The sequence below is a fragment of the Mustela nivalis genome, assembly GCF_964662115.1.
Source record: "Mustela nivalis genome assembly, chromosome: 5".
In the NCBI taxonomy this organism is placed as follows: Eukaryota; Metazoa; Chordata; class Mammalia; order Carnivora; family Mustelidae; genus Mustela; species Mustela nivalis.
The window spans coordinates 96,111,090-96,129,951 of NC_139024.1; the positions used below are offsets into that span (position 1 = coordinate 96,111,090).

Here is an 18,862-nt window from a genome sequence, read left to right on the forward strand (position 1 = left end):
ATTTACTTAGATTACGGGAAGTAAAATAGCTCTTATTCCTTAGGCAGTTGTCTTTTCAGAATCCTCTATTAATTTATATTCCAAGTAAGGGCTGAAGCTTTGGAGATTGTCTCCTTCTTTTTTTCTAATATTTTATTTATTTATTTGGCAGAGAGAGAGAGGGAGAAGCAGGCTCCCTGCTGAGCAGGGAGACCCATGTGGGAGTTAATCCCAGAACTCTGGGATCATGACCCAAGCTGAAAGCAGACGCTTAACCAACTGAGCCACTCAGGTGTCCCTCCTTTTTTTTTTTTTTAATAAAAGATTTTATTTAGCTATTTGACACAGAGAGCGCATGCACAAAAGCTGGGGGAGCAGCAGGCAGAGGGAGAAGGAAAAGCAGTGCCCTCATGGAGCAAGGACTCTGATGCAGGGCTCCATGTGAGCTTACTGCCTGGCTTAATCCCAGGACCCCAGGATCAGGACTTGAGCTATAGGCAAATGCTTAACCGACTGAGCTGCCCAGCCATGCCTGAAGATTTTCAAGAAAAACTTACTTATAAGGCCTTAGCCACAAACAAAAAATGCACTTAATGAGATACCACAAGGTGTGATGAGAAGTTTGTGAAATTTCAATTATACAGAAGTTTCCTGATAGATTCTCCTCATTCATGGCAAGTAGTTTATAAGCATAAACCCTGAGTTAAAGCTGGATTTTTCCTAATGTCTTATTGGCAAAACCACACAGGGAAAAAGAAGAGGATTATAATTTATTCTCTCTCAAATAGCAATTTCTTCTTTTCCATCTTCTATTATTACCTCTGTCATTTCTGTCTCCATTTCTTCATTTTTAACCTTATTGGTAGAGGATACAGTTTGAACTATGATAATATATTTTCCCTTAAAAAGTTGAAGTCTAGGGGCACCTGGGTGGCTCAGTGGGTTAAGGCCTCTGCCTTCGGCTCAGGTCATGATCCCAGGGTCCTGGGATCGAGCCCCACATCATGCTTTCTGCTCGGTGGGGAGCCTGCTTCCTCCTCTCTCTGCCTGCCTCTCTGCCTACTTGTGATCTCTGTCTGTCAAATGAATAAATAAAAAAATCTTAAAAAAAAAAAGTTGAAGTCTATAATCAGTAGAATTTATTCAGGTCAAGCCCATTGGTCAAGAGGAAACCAGAATGCCACCTTATATTTTAATTATTTTATTTTACTTTAATTTTATTCATTCATTCATTCATTCATTCATTTATTCATTCATTCATTTATGTATTTATCTTAAGGAGTCTCCCTGCCCAGCATGATGCCCAATGCAGGGAGCTTGAACTCACAACCCTTAGATCATAACCTGAGCTGAGATCAAAGAGTCTGATGCTTAACGGGCTGAGCCACCTGGGTAACCCCGGAATGCCACCTTATAAAAGACAAAGAACAGTATAACTCGGCAGGTACATGTGTACACACAGTCATATTCTCTCCCTAAAAAGGATGGTTATGCTCTGAGCCATCCCTCCAATTGCTGTAATCTGAACATATCCTAACACTTAGGGGAAAAGTCAGAAGTAGAATTTCATCTTTTAGATCCAGCCATAGTTACTGTCTCTGAGCTCAGCCAATTTGAAAAGATGGTTTATGTTGCAGAAAGATGCTCTCGAGAATGTTTATTGGCGGATCTAGCAGAATAGGAGTTTTTAAAACCATGAATAAAATTAAGACCATGACAATTAAATAGAAGTTGCATTTTCTCTGACATCAGGTGCCATAAACTTAGCAGCCTGGATTTTCTCAATGGGTAATTGTGTTGCTCACAGTGAGTTGTCAGAACCTTCCTGTTCCTCGGTATGAAACTGTAATAGGAAAATGAAATCAATGAGCTGGAATCTAGTTAGGGAGAGAGAGAGAGAATAGTTCAAGGTAAATACAGCTTGTAAGCCTGACTAGTTGTGATCCAAACCTAAAATTTGACTCTTGCTTTTTTTTGTTTTTTGTTTTTTGGGTTTTTGTTTTTGTTTTTGTTTTTAGCTTAGATTTACTGATTTGCTGAGCCTTTCCCAAAGAATTGCTCTTGGGTCAGATCTCTCTGTCAGGATACTGCAAATGGATATGTTTTTAATCTCCCCTAAATTTCACACCTTTGATTTTGGCCCACCACAATGCTTTTTTTTAACCACATTAAGATATTTTAAAATGTTGGTTCCATTATCCAAGGCAGGAATTTTCCTCTCTATTTTAATGCCAGCACTTAAATCTAGGATGCCTTCAATCTTACTGTCAGTTAACATGGCAGGCAGAGGGGGATGCATGGGAGAGTCTTGGGTGCACTCATCCAGAAACGTCCTTCAAGGCTGACAAGTGCCCTAGGTCTACACTTTGGGTCTTATTGTCCAACCAGCTGTGAGTCTCCCTAAGTCGGCCTTCATCTATTCACGTGTCCTCTCAACTTATCACATGGTATTTGGGGAGATTTTTGTAAGATGCTTTGTAAAAAGCCTATAGTAACATGCTTTTTTAGTCCTTGATAATACTTTGTTAAAAAATACTACTACTGGGGTTTGGCTGCCTCAATCAGTGGAACATGCAACTGTGGATCTCAGGGTTATAAGTTGAAGCCCCATGTTGGTGTAGAGATTACTTAAAAATAAAAAAATCTTTTTAAAAAATGCAGTTACTTTATTGGGCTCCTTACTGAACCCTTCCATGGTCTCTTAAAATATTAACATTTCAGAATTGTAAGGGCCCATTATATGAACAAATGGTAATTAAATCCATTCAATGGAATACTTAACCAGCAATAAAAAATGATCTATTGATAAGCACCGCAACATGGATGAATCTCAAAATTATTATGCCAAGTTATAACAGTCTACAGACTTTATTATTCAGTTTATATGACAGTTGGGAAAAAGTAATAACTACATGGATAGAAATTAGAGCACTGATTCCCAGGAGCTGGGAGAGAAGGCATTGATGGGCAAGGAACATGAGAAAACATTTTGGGTAATTGTAGTGGTAACACAACTGCATGCGTTTGTCAAAATTCAACAGTCTGTGTTCCTTAAAAGGGTCAATCTTACCCTATGTAAACTAACATTCAATGCTCCTGATTTTAAAAATGTCCCATTACCGGGGCGCCTGGGTGGCACAGTGAGGTCAGTATGCCACTCTTGGTTTCGGCTTGGGGTTGTAACGTCAGGATCCTGATCCAGCCCAGCCCCAAGCTTAGCTCATCAGTGTCTGCTGGAGATTCTTTCTCTCGTTCTCCCTTCTCCTCTGTTCCTCCCTTCTCCTCTGTTCCTCCCTTCTCCTCTGTTCCTCCCTACTCTCTTTCTGTCTCTAAAATAAATAAATCTTCATTTTTTTAAATGTCCCATTGCAAGAAACTTGTTAAGGGATGAATTAAATGTAATTTAATAAACTAGAGTTCCCAAAGTCTGTCTCCTTCCACTCCCCCCCCTTGATTATTAAGGAAGATTGCTCTGTTCTCTTTCACACCTTCTCTCCCATCTTCTAGATTTTTTAAAGATTACTTAGCAACTCCAGTCTCTCAAAAGCACATGCCTATTTTCTTTATCCTGAAATAAGAGTTTCCTATACTTAAAAAAAAAAAAAAGTCTCAACTCCATTCATTATATCATTGCCAGTTTTAACATTAAACTGTTTGAAAAGAAGGCCGAGTATCTTAATTACCATTTAATCTTTCTTCTGCTAACATAGCACCATCTCCCCTCCCCTCCTGCCCTTCTCTGCAGCATTCCTCTTTCCCATTCTTGGAACCTAACCTTACACTGAATCTTACTACCATGGGCTTCAGAGACTCCCAAATGAAGCCTGGGAAACGTTAGCCTTTCACCAAGTCAGTCATTCCAGACACTGAGGTACCCCGCCCCCTCTCACCACTCTCGCCTGAGGCTCCTGCCTCTGGAGGTCAGCAGTAGTTAAGTGCTGGCCGCTGATAGAGTACAGGTTGATGATAGTGTCCTAACACAGCCCTGTTTATTTTTGTTGCTGTTGTTCATTCGTGGTTTATTTTTATTTTAACAACTTTGTATTTTTTAAAGAGTTTTTAATTTTCTTTCTTTTGAAGATTTTTTTTTATTTATTTGACAGAGAGACACAGTGAGAGAGGGAACAGGAGCAGGGGGAGTGGAAGAGGGAGAAGCAGACTTCCTGCTAAGCAGGGAGCCTGATGCGGGGCTCGATCCTAGGACGCTAGGATCATGAACTGAGCTGAAGGCAGACACAACGACCTAGCCTCCCAGGTGCTCCTGTTTTTTTTTTTTTTTTTAAGATGAGACTATAACTTTAGATTACTGATTTAGATTTATATTACCACAGAATTTTAGAGACACATATAGCATATTATTCATCATTCTACTAAGATCTAGCATACTTGGATTATCAGTGGACTATGAGTCCACGAATATGGCTCCCAGGGCTTTTCATCCCTTTGTGACTGAGATCTAGCCCTGTCCTCCTGTGATCCTTCCAGGCTCTGGTTTTACACTTTGGTAGCAGGGGGAAGAGACGTTATTCCTTTCTCCTAAAAATTCTATTTAAGTTCTTTTATCACTTTGGCAAGTTTCTATCCTTCGGCAGGAGCACATCTTTTTCAATGTCTTAATCAAGGGACCAGGAAACTAACTCCCCCCCCCATATCATCCAAGGAGCTTTAGTGGGTCAGTGGACTTCAAGTTCAGCTGAGAAAAAAAGGGAGGTCAAATGAAGGTGCCCAAGTAGGAATGACCAGGTTTGGGGATAGAGAAGTGAGGAACCTGAGATCAGCCTTTCAAAAATAAAGACCTAAAACACATCATTGCAAAGAGGGGAGGAAGGAGGCCTGAGAAATGCAAATATGACAGGAAATCTGATACAGCATTTATCTTGGCTGCCACCTTCAACAGTTTTGAAAATGTGGCATGATGAGGACACGTGGAGCACAATGCTACCTGGCTCTTTCACTTGTTTTGTTCCTGAGGATACACTTTTAGATGAATTTGAATTTAGAAGAACTTCTAAATTTTGCCTACCTACTTCAAACCGTTCATGGCTACCATTTAACCCAGGTAATACTTGCCTGTGAAATGCCCTCTCCTGTTGATCTGATGAAAATATGTGCACATGCCAAGTATAACATCAATATTAAGTCTGTGCTGAAAAATATACTTCTAAAGGCAAAATTGATCTCTGTTACCAAAGATTTTAGAGATCATAAACAGATGACCTCAGTTTATTTTCCAAGACTGAAAGTCAGCCTTAATATTTCTCTTTTTTCTTTTATTTTTTTTCTGTGGACTCTACATTATTCCTTTCCACCTTTTTGTCTGCCACTATGAATGAGATATGCACCTGTTTTCAGCACTATTCTTTTTTTTTAATATTTTATTTATTTATTTGACAGAGAGAGATCACAAGCAGGCAGAGAGGCAGGCAGAGCGAGAGAGATAGGAAGAGGAAGCAGGCTCCCTGCTGAGCAGAGAGCCCGATATGGGACTCGATCCCAGGACCCTAAGATCATGACCTGAGCCGAAGGCAGAGGCTTTAACCCACTGAGCCAACCAGGTGCCCCTTTTCAGCACTATTCTAACACAATATTAAATTGCTTTAATTATTGGATTAGTAAACCTCACTGAAAACTGCTAGAACAGAGGCTATATTTTGTACTTATTATCATCCTACATAGTGTCTTTTTTGATATGCAGGTAGTGTTAAATGAAAGAAACTAACAATTTATGTGGTGTTTCCCATGTTGAAAGATAACATTCCAAACTTTTTTTTTTAAGTTTTGTTTATTTTTATTGAAGTACACTATTATATTAAGTTTCAGGCATACAACATAAACAGTTACTTTCCTGGTGTTGAAGATTCCACAATCCATTTTAGACTTCTCAGTTGAGCTCAGTGGTCTTCCAGTTTTCATAACCTTCTTTCCATGTCCTGGCTTTAAAGAAGAGCATTAGCACCTGTGGGTTGAAGGTCAGGGTTGGAAAGAACTTGCAGATGTCCTAGTCAGACTATTGTCATCTTACCAAACTAAATAACTTCTTCCAGATCACAAAGTGCCTACAGCCAGAGCCCGTGTGAAGACGGCATGGTGGGTTCTGAGTGCAGGGCACAGATGAAAGTGTATCCTACTAATGATATTGCATCGTGTAAAAGCAAGCAGGACCATCAGCAAGGAAGGAGACCATCTTAAGTATCTTTCATTATGGGGATACTACTTCTTCACATGGAGAATTAAAGCATTTCTATAGACCTACCCACTTTGTACTTGATTTTTAAAAACCTCAGTCTTAAAAGAGTAAGAAGTATTCTCATTTTCCAGGCCTACAAGTCTGCCTACAGAACCAACTTTGAAAAACAAAGCTAAAACTGCCAACGGAATGTGATTTCTAAAACAATAAAATAAAATAAAATAAAACACACCCACATCCTGAGAACACAGGCACAGAGGCAATGCAGAATATCAGATTTCCCAGAGAAATTACTTAACTCTGCACATTATTTTCATATGATTATATGGAAATAATCATACCTAATTCTTAGCATTGTTCCCAGGATTGTAGAAGGTGATACAGAAGGAAGCATGTAGAGCAGGGCCTGGCATATGTTCTGAACTCAAATATTGGCTTATTAATTTTAATATTTAACCTAGTGAAACTGAATTCTGCATACTCTGCCGTAGATAAGAGGGCAGTCTTCATCAAGAGGACATGGCACTTAGAAAGAACAATAAAATTCATCCTGTGGTACAAGGAGCTCAATCAAAGGAATTAAGCATGAGCAGAGAGGCCAATTGTAACCAGAGCCAAGTATTTCAACACTAATGAACGGGTTCACTCAGTTGTTTTTGTGGCAGCCACCACGATTAATTCTTCTACCACTCCAATCAATTCCATGTGTTGTCCAGATTCCCTGATAGATCTTAAAGCATATGGGTTCCCTTCTAGTTATCTCACTGAGAAACAGAGCTGAGATCAGTTTTCCAGGTCAGCAATGCAAGATACTGTAACAAAGATATGCAGATGCTTGAATTATGATAATGTCTTATACTACAAATATTGGCATGCATAGTTGTCTAAGCACTACCGGTTCTTATTCTCTAAATAATCGAAGACTGAAGACTTTCCTTTTTAATGTATATTGATTATGACCCAAGCACAGATTATGACATTTGTAAAATGTTCAGTTGAAATGTGCTGGCAACCTGTGCAGTATAGTGTGAGACATGCAGAAAATTTTACTCTTACCATGAGTATGCCATAGCCAACAATACCTACCATTTATTGTCCACTTACTATAGGTCTGGCAACATCCTGAGCCCTTTTTATGGACTAATAGAAGCAATTTCATTTGATAGATCCTGTTATTATCACCATTCAGGCATATCCACAGGCTACCTTGGACTGTAAATCCTTCATTTGCATTGTTTTAAAATCTCCTTATTTTTGCTTTTAATGATTACATAACTTACGAGGGATAGCAAGCAAGTTAACACATTTTGGAGGATGATACTGTCTGATTTAAAAACATAACAATGATACTAGGACTTGTGAGCAGTTACTAGCTCTACCTATTGAATGTATAATACATATTATGTTGTATATAACATATGCATTATATATGCCAAACATATATTTCCATATTATTACAAGATATTAATTTGGGGGAGCAGCCAGGCAGAGTCTCACTTCAGAAACAATTGACGAAATGAACAAGCTAGGGGTGTTCTGTTCACAACAGTGAATCTACAATGACGTATTTGTTCAGCTAGAGGTGGTCATGACTGGAAGGGTTACGTGTGCTGCAGTTGCCAACAACACTCTCTACATTTACTCACTACTTATGATTATTAGTTAATTGGTTAGCCACTAAAACCCAAACATGAAGTGGCTTACATAAGAGAGAATTTTGTTTTTCTCTCACTGAGGACACTGAAGGTGAGTGAGTTTCTTCAGTCGTGTTCTACCTGTACCACCAAGGTGATTATCTTCGTCTGCAGAGCTGCATAACTATTTTGAGAGAAAAATAAAGAGCACTCAATTTCCTTGTAAGCAGGTGGGAATCACATACAACTCTTCCCTTCATGTTCTAGTGTAGGAAGGTTGGTCCCATGTCCAAACATAACTACAAGGAAAGCTTAAAAATGTCATTTCCAGCTAGATGACTGTGTACCCAGATAAACCTTTGTTACTATGAAGGAGAGAAGAATGAAGTCAAAGGAACAGCTAACCATCAAGAATACTCAGCCAATCTTTAGTTCTTCTTGTGTGAACTATACTCATACAAATATAAATGTTATTCTTAGAAATGAGATGCTTCCCACGTACAGAAAGTTGTAATTCTGCCTTTTTTTTTTTTTTAATTTTGGCTTTCTTAATGAGATAGAGAATCAGAGCCAAATCCTGTGTTAAATATTTAGGTTTGCTGATCATTAGTGTTTTTCCAGTCTCTCCATGACAAGTCTACATGCATCCTGAATTTGTTATGGACAAAAAATATACCTTGACTTGTGTTCTATCTTTCCTACTGCTTGACACCCCTTAGGAACACAATAAATGCCTGTTTGATTGAATGTTCTGGATCAGATGCTTGTTCTGTATCATACTGCAAGTTGTTCATTTCTTTTTCCTTACCACTTCTCATTTCCAGTTTGATCACTCATGGCTTTGGGACTCCAGCAATATGTGCAGCCCTAAGCACTTTCCAAACAGTCCTCAGTGAAATGCTGAACTACTTGGAAAAACACACTACCCACAAAAATGGCGGAGCAGCGGATTCTGGCCAAGGACATGCCAACTCGGAGAAAGCCCCCCTGCGGAAAACTTCAGAGGCTGCCGTGAAAGAGGGCAAAACAGAAAAGACAGACTAGCTACATCAAACAGAATCTATTTCTAGAGAGTCTTGCTGCTGATATTTTTTCTAATATATATATCATTGAGGGTGATTAATCTTCAGTGGACCAAATCTCTACCCTCCCCCAACCCTCCATAAAAAACAAAAATGGAAATGAAAAATGAAACAAAAAGGACAACCCCCCCCAAAAAAAAAGAAAAAAAAAAAGGAAAACAGCAGTGTAACTGTGTGATGAAATTGTCACTTTTTAATTTTATGTTATGATAAACTCTTTTTGTGCACGTAATTTATTGTTCCAGATGATATAAATCACAGTTTTTAAGAACTTCTGGACTCTGGAGAGACAGCACATGTTTTTTCACATCTAACTGATGCACTTTCTTATCCAACCATGTAGTTAGGGATTAGAAAGCATGACCAACTGGAATCCACCACCAGTGCTTACCGCTCCAGTCTTTCTTCACTTAATTCCCTGGGTACAGAAGAGTGCCTCTTCCCATTAAATAGACCAGTCTGGCAATCAATCCATCAATAAATGCTTTGGGAACTGAAAAGGGCAGTCACGAATCTTTGTCTTGTGGATTGACAGAAATCCTGAAATTTTGGTCACCCCTACCCTTCTTAACTACCAGTGCCTTGGTGGTATTTAAAAATTCCAGAAAAATCTGCCCTGTTTATGTATGGCGATTCCCAACCCACCCTAGGACCTCCCTCCACCCAAAACTAAGAAGAGACAGCATAATATGGAAGAGCTAAGAGATGAATTCTTCTATTCATTTTCTTCACATCCCCAACCTCACAGTTCAAAGAAATAGACTTGCACTTAGTGGCTTGGGGCAGGATGGATACAGGAAAGGGTAGCTTTGCCACTCTTGGGCTCCTGAAGGAAAGCAGTGCTATTTTGCTGCCTGGAAAAGCACAGGAATAGGAACAGTGATGTTTCCAGGGATCCTTGCCCCTCAGAGATAGGAGACAAGTCCAGGGGACCGGTGGAGGCGCCTTGAAGCGCTGGTGGCCAATGATTATCTGGTTACAATAAGAGCCATTCTTTTTCTGCCTTCTTCTTCTAAATGCCTGATGGCTGTGTTCTAAACCTTTAGAGGCACAGAAACATCCGGGTCTGTGTTCGACAAAGAAAACAAATCTAGGATGATCAGAGAAGACTTTTGCTTTTAAGATCCTTCCTTTTTTTAATAGCTTGTTCTTATACCTTCATTGTCCTTTAGTTAAGACACTGAAAATAAGAGCTTCCTGGCTGCAAAAGCCAGGTGCTAATTGAATGAAAGTTTGGTCCATTTAAACTTGAATGTGTCAAGAAACCTGACTGGTATCACATTGTACTGACCTTTCTATTGTTAACAATTTTCAGACTTCTAGGCAAATAAAGATATAGGTCATCATCTATGAAAGAATTATTTTAATAATATATGGACTCCTGATACACGTTTAGCATGAAAATATGTCCTCTTACTAACACATTTTAATTACTTTCAAAAAGTGTTTGCCGTATTATAAGCCCACGGGAATATTAGTATTATTTTTAATTGAGAGGAAACTGCTTGAGATTTTTCATGGGGAAAGCACACAAAATATTTTTACCTAACATTAATTCTTAAAATTATTTGATCTTTATCTTCAATCTTGTACAGAAAAGAACCATAATCAATGAAACTCTAAATTTTCTAAACTAAATTCAGTTAAGAGAAGACACTACTGAGGAATTCTATGATAAAGGTGTTTTATAGTTATACCATAGAAGAGCTTAAAATAAATGTAAAAGTAATGAATTGTGATTTCATGTGTTTATCTAGTTCCATTTTTTAAATTTTGCCATTGTTCATGGATTAAAGTTTTTGAAATAAAATAGAATAAAGCAGGGATTCTGCTGCCGTTCCAAATTTCATCACAAAGTGAACAATTCCATTTTACATGAAATTTCCCATATTGTAAAATATACACATGAAACAAAAATGATAAATATTTCAGCTTGTTAAGTAATAGGAAGGCTCTATACAGATAATACGGGCTACTAATATTTCCTTAATGAATTTTCCATATTCACTTTCTTTTATTCCTTTTATTATTACCAATTACATATGTATTTAATATGGCATTTTGATATGCATATCTGCTAGATATTTAATGTAGCTATATACCATGTCAAATGTTCACCCATAATCAGATAAAAAAATTAGATCTGACTTATAGTACCACCTTCTCCACCCATAGTTGTGACTAGCTGGGGTTCTTAACACCTCAGTGGGGTGTTATTATCTATTAGCCTTGGAAACAAAAGCATAACTATAAATAACTACAGTGCATATTATTTACCAGGACTCTGGGTGTCTTAAGAGCCTTAAAAGGACAGCACCCATTGTTTAACTTAACCAGCCATTAGGCCATAAATGAATTGATGGACTGGTCATGTTTAGAGTCATTTATTATCATATTCTAATAGACATTGTTAACATACCAACTTTTGCCTTGTATATAATAGGTACTCAACACTTTTTAAATAAATGAGTAAATGAATGTGTGTGTGTTCTTTGTCCAAGATGGGCCAAAGGACCAATTACTTTTTTTCCTCCCCAAAACTCAGTGTTTCAATCTGGATTGCTTCTTCCATAGTAATTTATAAATAGCTCTTTTTATTTCAATAAGTTAACATTTTCACTATATCATATTCGTTTCAAGTAGATATACTCAGTATAGGACAATAAAGAAAACTATGTAGATACCCGAACTTTAACAAAAGTATCACAATTTATAATCAGTATCACAATTTATAGTAAAGGAAGGTTACCTGAGGAGAAACTGATTTCTAGATATTAAAAATAGTTTGTCCAAACTAAGTATTAGATACAATAGCTAACATTCACATAGCACTAACCATGCCCCTGTTGGCTCTTAGCCGATGGGATAATTAACTATGGTTCTGACAGTAATTATGAGCGTAGGTATCTGTTAGTGTCCTCACTTAACAGATGAGGAAATGGGTGTACAGAGAGGTTCCAATAAAAATCTATTTGATTTTCAGTGTTAAAAGAAATAATAGAGCAATGGAAAATTTTTCAGATTAACTATTAGTTGCCTAGAAAAACTGTCCAAATTTCATACTCACCCACAATTAATAAATGTACAATTTTTATATTTAAACTTGTGAAAGATTAGGCCAAATTACTATGAAAATAAATGTCTAAGGCTGTTTTAAAAACCAATTTATAAATGCCACCTCCATGGCTATTTCATTAGAGTTACCATTTGACTTAAGTTTAGTGGTTCTAGAAAAGTAAATGAAACTGAATTACACTATATTTTTCTCCTCTGGAAAGATCAGAGCACTTGGTAAGATTCCTAGTCTATTATCCTACTCCCCTCTTTTCAGATGCTTTAAAAACAGGGATAATTCTTCATGGCTTTGCAGTTCCTTTTTCTTTTCCCTTCTTTGAGGGTATATTCTCTTTAATGTCTGGGACAGAACATCACCCTTTAGCACACCTACGAGATCCTATGGTGACAGTGATAAGAATTTGACCCTCTGTCACCTGGTGCTTTTCAGGTAAATGTATGAGTAAATTGTCCTTGTTAATGATAAGTAAAATAATATTATTCCATTTCCCTGTATGTTCTTCCTTTTATGCCTCTTTGGGCACATTTTAGAGACTCCTTTACACAAGGAGCATACAGTGTCCTTAGAAAAGCCAAGTCACTTGCACAGGCCCAGAAAAATTCACTATGCACAAGGTGGCCTGGCCTCGTGACTAAGAGCATAGACTCTGAAGCTAAATAACCCAGCTCAAACCATGGCTTTTTCCACTTGCTACAGCATGACCTTGGGCAAAGTGCCAAATGTCTCTGTATGCCCACTTCCCCATCTGTAAAGTGAGGACACTAATAAATACCTACTTCCATAATTACTGTCAGAACCAAAGAGTTAATGTATCCCATAGGCCAAGAGCAAACAGAAGCATAGCTAGTGCTATGTGACTTAGCTATGGCCTCTAATACTTAGTTTGGACAAACTATTTTTAACCTAGAAATCGGTTTCACCTCAGTTTACTGAACCTTTTCTATATGCCAGGCTCTGTCCTAGAGGCTGTAAATACAGAGTAGAATAGAACATTGTTTTGCAATCTTATCACAGTCTCCTGTGAAGACCCCAGCCCTTAGAACATGGTAAGTGTTATAGTGAAAATATGCAGCAGTTGCCCCAACACAAACCAGAGCACTGTCCAGGAAACTGGAGAGGAGGGGTGGGGATTATGTCTGGGGACAGGGAAAGAAGATTAGGAAAAGAGACATTATGGTTCTGGGTGAATTGAAAATAGTTGGAGCAGGATGCTATTTTGAAAACTAACGGATGCACCTTTTATTTCTGGTTATTCCTACCTTCCTCCCCCATCTTTGGGCAGCTAACATTTTGCCTGTACTGCCTCAAGGCAGGAAGGTGACCCGATGGAATGCAGGTAATAAAAGAGTTGAACTTTTGTAAAAGTTTACAGTTTTAAAATCTTGGGCCCTAAGGAGGAATGGAGGTTTAAAAGCATCTCAGTCAGGAGATTTTTCTTACACAAACATACACAGGCCCAGAAAATAGTCCCTGTTTTGGGAAAAGAAGAAAACAAAAATGTAGGGAAGTTCAGCTGTGATCGTTCTCTCAGACAAGGGGCCATGTCCTGGGCAGAAGGAAATATGTCCCCATCCCCAGAGGAAAGGCCAGGGAGGAAGAACTTCCAGCAGAGCTCAGAAACAGTTAGCAGAGCTGTGTATGTGGTAGGGTGTATGTGTGTGCGTGTGCGTGTGTGTGTAGGCAGATAGGTCTCAGCCGCATGGGCTTTCTCTCAAAGAGTTTCTCTTCAACATGGTGCAAAGGTACCAGGATGATGTGGGTGGAAGCAGACAACAGAACAGCAGGAATTCCCCCACCCCAGAGAGGGTGCAGCACAGAGAGGGTATTTTAGGTGCCCCCAGATGCATACAGAGTCCTCACAGGCTGGACACAACCATGCCCAGGAGAAACCTGAGACCTGTGTCAAAGACCAGATGGGAATTCAAGCACATCAATTAGAGCCCATTTAGGAGAACAGAAACCTGCTAGGGTTTTCAAGGAGAAAGGATTTATTGAAGAAAATAGGTTGGTCAGGGGTTAAAAGTTAAAAGAGTGAAAAATGAAACACAGACTCACCCAAATATTAATAATTGAAAAAAGCAGCGATCACTCTTACAGATACAAGGACATAAGGAAAAAGGTGAGGTTACCTGCATGTGGGAGCTCCTGAGACATCCCTTCCCCCACAATTGTTGAACCTCAGAAATAGATGCTGGTGGTACCTCTGAGGGCTAGAGCATGGCTAACTCCAGGAATACAAAAGGAGTTGGGGGCTGGAACCACAATGTTCTGCTTCTGCTCAAAGGAAGCTGACAGAAACGAGAAATACATGGAGCATTCTTTTCACCTCCTCCTTCCTTTGAATTCCTACCAGTGTCTCCATTGTCAGAGTCCAGTTAGAAGCCAGCTAGCAAAGGGTTGTAAGAAAGATGGCTTTCAGACTTCTACCCCAGCCTCCCACAATATAGAAGAGGGTCTCTTGAGGTGCCAGTAGACAAAGAATCAATAGACAAAGATCCAGACCATATATTCCTCCACACAGCATGGTTCTACGTAAGCCTTCCTCCCCCAAATGTGGGACGTTGATGCAACCCAAGAAGACCCTAAATGGACTAATACTAAATTTCTGCCACATTGAAAAGAAGACTAATATATAAAAATTGCATCATGTCACAGAAAAAAGTGAAATTTCTCATATCCAAATTGGCAAACACACATGCATATCCACTACACTTAAAAACTAAACTTCAGCTACTTTCCATCTGCATCACAGAGAATTCAAAAAGAATGAGACACAGGAAAATCTGAAATAATAATTTCCATAAGAGGCAGAAAAAAATAAAAATAAGTAAACCTGTACATGTGAGTTATTGCCAGTCTGATGTAAATTTCAAAGCTATTCTTCCTTTAACATTGTGTTTCCTCAATTACTTCATTTATGTCAAGAGGTATTTGGAGCAAGGACCTTACAGTGATATTTCTTTTTAGTGTTCCAAGTCCAATCAGGATGCTCCTGGAGTGAATAAAAGTTAATAAGGTGCATAAATAGTGGGATCTTTTATCTTCACACCCCACACATTCTCCCTGGGCAATATCACCTTGTATTATGACTTACTTGTGACAAAGACCAATAGCCATCTAAGAAAGCCCATTTTACCTTTATCCAGGATATATGTCTATCCAGACATTGGTAAACTTAATCTGTTAAGGGCCAGGTAGCAAATATTCTAGGGAATGCAGGCCATATGGTTTCTGCTGCAAGTAATTATAGCATGAAAGTAGCTATAGACAATCTGTAAACAAATGTGCATGACTGTTCCAAGAAATCTTTCTTTACAAAAATAGGTATTGGGCCTTCTTGAGTCTGAGGACTGTTGTTTGCTACCCCTGGCCCAGATTACATTTCTCAACATTTCTTGCTGTTTGTGGCTATGTGCTTGAGTTCACTCCAGTGGGGGAGTGAAAGTGATATTTGGTACTTCCAGATCCTACAAATGAAAACCAGCCATGTACTTGCCTCCATGATAATGAGTCTGGAGGGCAAAGATTCTCAACCTTGGCATTACTGACATTTTGGACCAGATAATTCCTGATTATGAGGGGCTATGCTGTGTGTTGTAGGATGTTTAGCAGATCCTTGGCTTCCATGCACTGGATGCCAGTAGCATCTCTCCTAATTGTGACAATCAAAATTATCTTCAGACATTGCTAAACGTCTCCTGAGGGACAAAATTACTCCTAGTTAAGAATCACTGTCTTAGAGATGTCAGAAACAGAAGATAGAAAGTACCTGGATCCATGAATGACCATGTGGAAGAGAAGTACCTATTACTCCAACCTAAACTTCTAGTATGTTAAGCCACTGAAATTGTGGAGTGGGCAGCAGTGTCTGTCTGCTGCTATTCATTAGCCTAGCTTAACACAATCCTGATGAATTACAAATCCATATCTTCATCCCAGACTCCTGCTGTGCTCCAGATCTGTGTGATCAATTTTCTAAGGGTATTGCCCTATGAAAAACGGTATCTTTAAATATAGATATAGACATACTGACATATATTAACATATATCAAAAAAAAGATATATTCTTTGGATAGTACTCCCTGGTCTACAATGAAGGAAAATAAATCCTTTTTTATGGTTCCTTCTAAAAAAATAAAAACAAAAAACAAAAAAAAATATTAAAATAGGGATTTCTATTCAATCCCCTCCCTCAATCTCAATCAAACTTCCTTCTCCTGAGTTTTCCTTTTCTGTTAGTGATGCCCTTATTCAATTGCCTAAGATGTAAATCTGTGAGTTATCTTAAATTTTTAAATTTAAATAAATCTTAAATCTATCTTAAATTTTTCCCCATCTCTACCACTTCCTAGAGTTAATAAATAAATACATAAATAATGATAATAAATAATAATATATAATAAAATATATAAATATGTATAAATATATGTCATATAATATATAAATATATTATAATAAAATATATAATGAAATATATAATAATAAATAAATACAATAATATTATAAGTTAATTTTTCAAGGCCTATTGGTCAACTGTATGAAGCAGCCATTCTCCTAGTTCAAGACAACATCAGCTCTTGATTGCGTTATTACAATAGTCTTCTAACTGGTTCTCCTGCCTACAGTGCTGCTCTTCCTTATAAAAATCATTCTAAAAAGTAACCAATTTTCACATCCTAAATAAAACTCTCTAAGGCTTTCTGTTCCCTTTAAGTTAAGTCAAACTCTTCCAGAAGATTCATAATATCCTTCCTACCTGGTCTTTGACCTCTCCTCCAACCTCCTCCAGCTTTAATTTATATCAGGGCTTCCCTCATCATATCCCCTCCTATGGCCCACCACATACACACTCCATGGTCCAGTTACATCAAGCTTCTTTGAATTCCTGAAACTATCCACAAGCTAAGACTGACTCTATAGTTGTCTAAGCTTGGAACATTAGGTTCCACCTAACCTCCTTAACCAAGCCAGCTTCTACTAATGTTTTAGGTATCAGCTTAAAAGTCACTAATTCAGTGCAACTATATAGATTTTCTATTGTTACGTAACATAGTACCACAAACTTAATGAGTTAAATTAGCATCCATTCATTAGTGCCATTTCTATAGGTCACAAGTCCAGCCAGGCTCAACTGGGTCGCTGCCTAGTCTCTCATTAGACTGAACTCAAGATAACAGCCAGCCCAGACTCTTATCTAAAGCTTCTAGGGGGAGTATCCACTTCCAAACTCCTTCAGGTGGTTGGCAAAATTCATTTCCTTGTGGTTATCGAATGAAGGCCCTCTTTCCTTGCTGGTTTTCAGCCAGGAGTCACTCAGAGCTCCCGGACTCCACTCTCATTTCGTTATTACATGGCCCCCTCCTTGTTCAAGGCCAGCAACAGTGCATTGAATCAACAGTGAATTTGACTTTCCCTTCAGCTGTCAGGTGGAGAAAACTTCTGCTTTTAAGGGGCTCACATGATTAGATTGTGTATCTCTCTTTTGATTTACTTAAAGTCAACTGATCAGTAGCATTAATTACATCCGCAAAGCTCCTTTATCACCTAAGATGTAATGTAATTATGAATGTGATACTACATTATATTCAGAGTCCTGGAGAGTAGGTGGGAAATCTTGGAAGTTCATCTTTAGAACACTTCCTACTAAAGAGGCCTTCTCTCGTTCTCTAAACCAAGTTGCTTTTCCCTCCTTTGTACTCCTCTACTACCATTTCTCCCAGCATGTCACTTACTAAAATTTTTTAAATAATTATTTACTTAATTATCTTTCCTATTAGATAATCCCCAGTTGCCTTAACTGCTAAATGAGGACAATCATAATATTTACATCATTGATGTAAATACTCTATTTATATTACATATATTATTTATATATGTATATTTATATATAATATATTATATTTAGTATTATATATATTAATATTACATTTAGTATTTATATCAGTGTAAATACCATATTAAATATGATTATATTATTTATATCATTTACACACATTACATTATTATAAGAATTAAATTAAATTTTCCACGTAAAACAAGAATAACGGTGCCTGAGACATAGTAAGGGCCCAAATGAGTTAGCATTAATATATTACTGCAAATAGTGGAATTGTGTTGCTTTTTTTTTTTTTAAGTTCTATCTATTTAAGTAATCTCTGCACCTCATGTGGGGCTCAAACTCACAATCCCGAGATGAATAGTCCCGTGCCCTTCTGACTGGGCCAGCCAAGTGTCTCCATGGAATTGTTAATACTATCATTAGGTTTTGAGGAGGGAATCCATGTATCTTGCCTATCTTTGTAATTCCAGCAACTAGCCCAGTACCTACCTAGCAAACTCCTGCCTGGCAGGAATGACTGATAGACAAATGAATGAAGATGAAATTCAATACCAATCCAAGTTCTATAGAGAAAATACATCATATGCTTTTGGAAGAAATGGTGAAAAACTATAAATTACTAGAAGCCCTAGGAGTGCTTTCAGATTCACAGTGTCAGAGTAGAAAGTGATGGGCACAAAACATCTCATGCATTAACACAGAAAGTCATTATCACACTCATGTCTCCAGAGTATAAATCCTGGAAGTGCATTGTTAAAGCTACAATTTTAAATAAAAGAGTAATGGAAAATAAAACTGACAACTTATTGTCTCATCTACAGCAAAGCATTCTTTGTACAAATTATATCCTCAAACAGCACTGAAATCAGTATAAATGCTTATTGTTCCCAATTATCCTAATTATCTATTTGAAGCCTATTTACTAACACAGTAGAGATTTTTTTTTTCTGAGGGTAGTTGAGGGGGTATGAAAAGGCTGCATTTCCTTTCTGGCTTCATAAATGCTTTCTCTAATTAGTTAACTTCATTTTAGAGTGGATAAGTTTTTGTTTTCTTAATGAATGA

The 18,862-nt window shown here is 37.9% G+C and overlaps 1 protein-coding gene across 2 annotated transcripts in view; it reads left to right on the forward strand.

The window, feature by feature from the left end:
- The window catches only part of TFAP2D (transcription factor AP-2 delta), a gene marked incomplete at its 5' end in the record, with an annotated part of 56,170 nt that extends 45,685 nt beyond the window's left edge, over positions 1-10,485 (forward strand). For both annotated transcript variants that reach the window (XM_082730742.1, XM_082730741.1), the window contains one exon: positions 8,625-10,485. In XM_082730742.1, coding sequence (XP_082586868.1) covers positions 8,625-8,844 — 220 coding nt within the window. In that variant the 3' untranslated portion in view covers positions 8,845-10,485. The remainder of the gene's footprint in view (positions 1-8,624) is intronic.
- Positions 10,486-18,862: the final 8,377 nt, after the last annotated feature.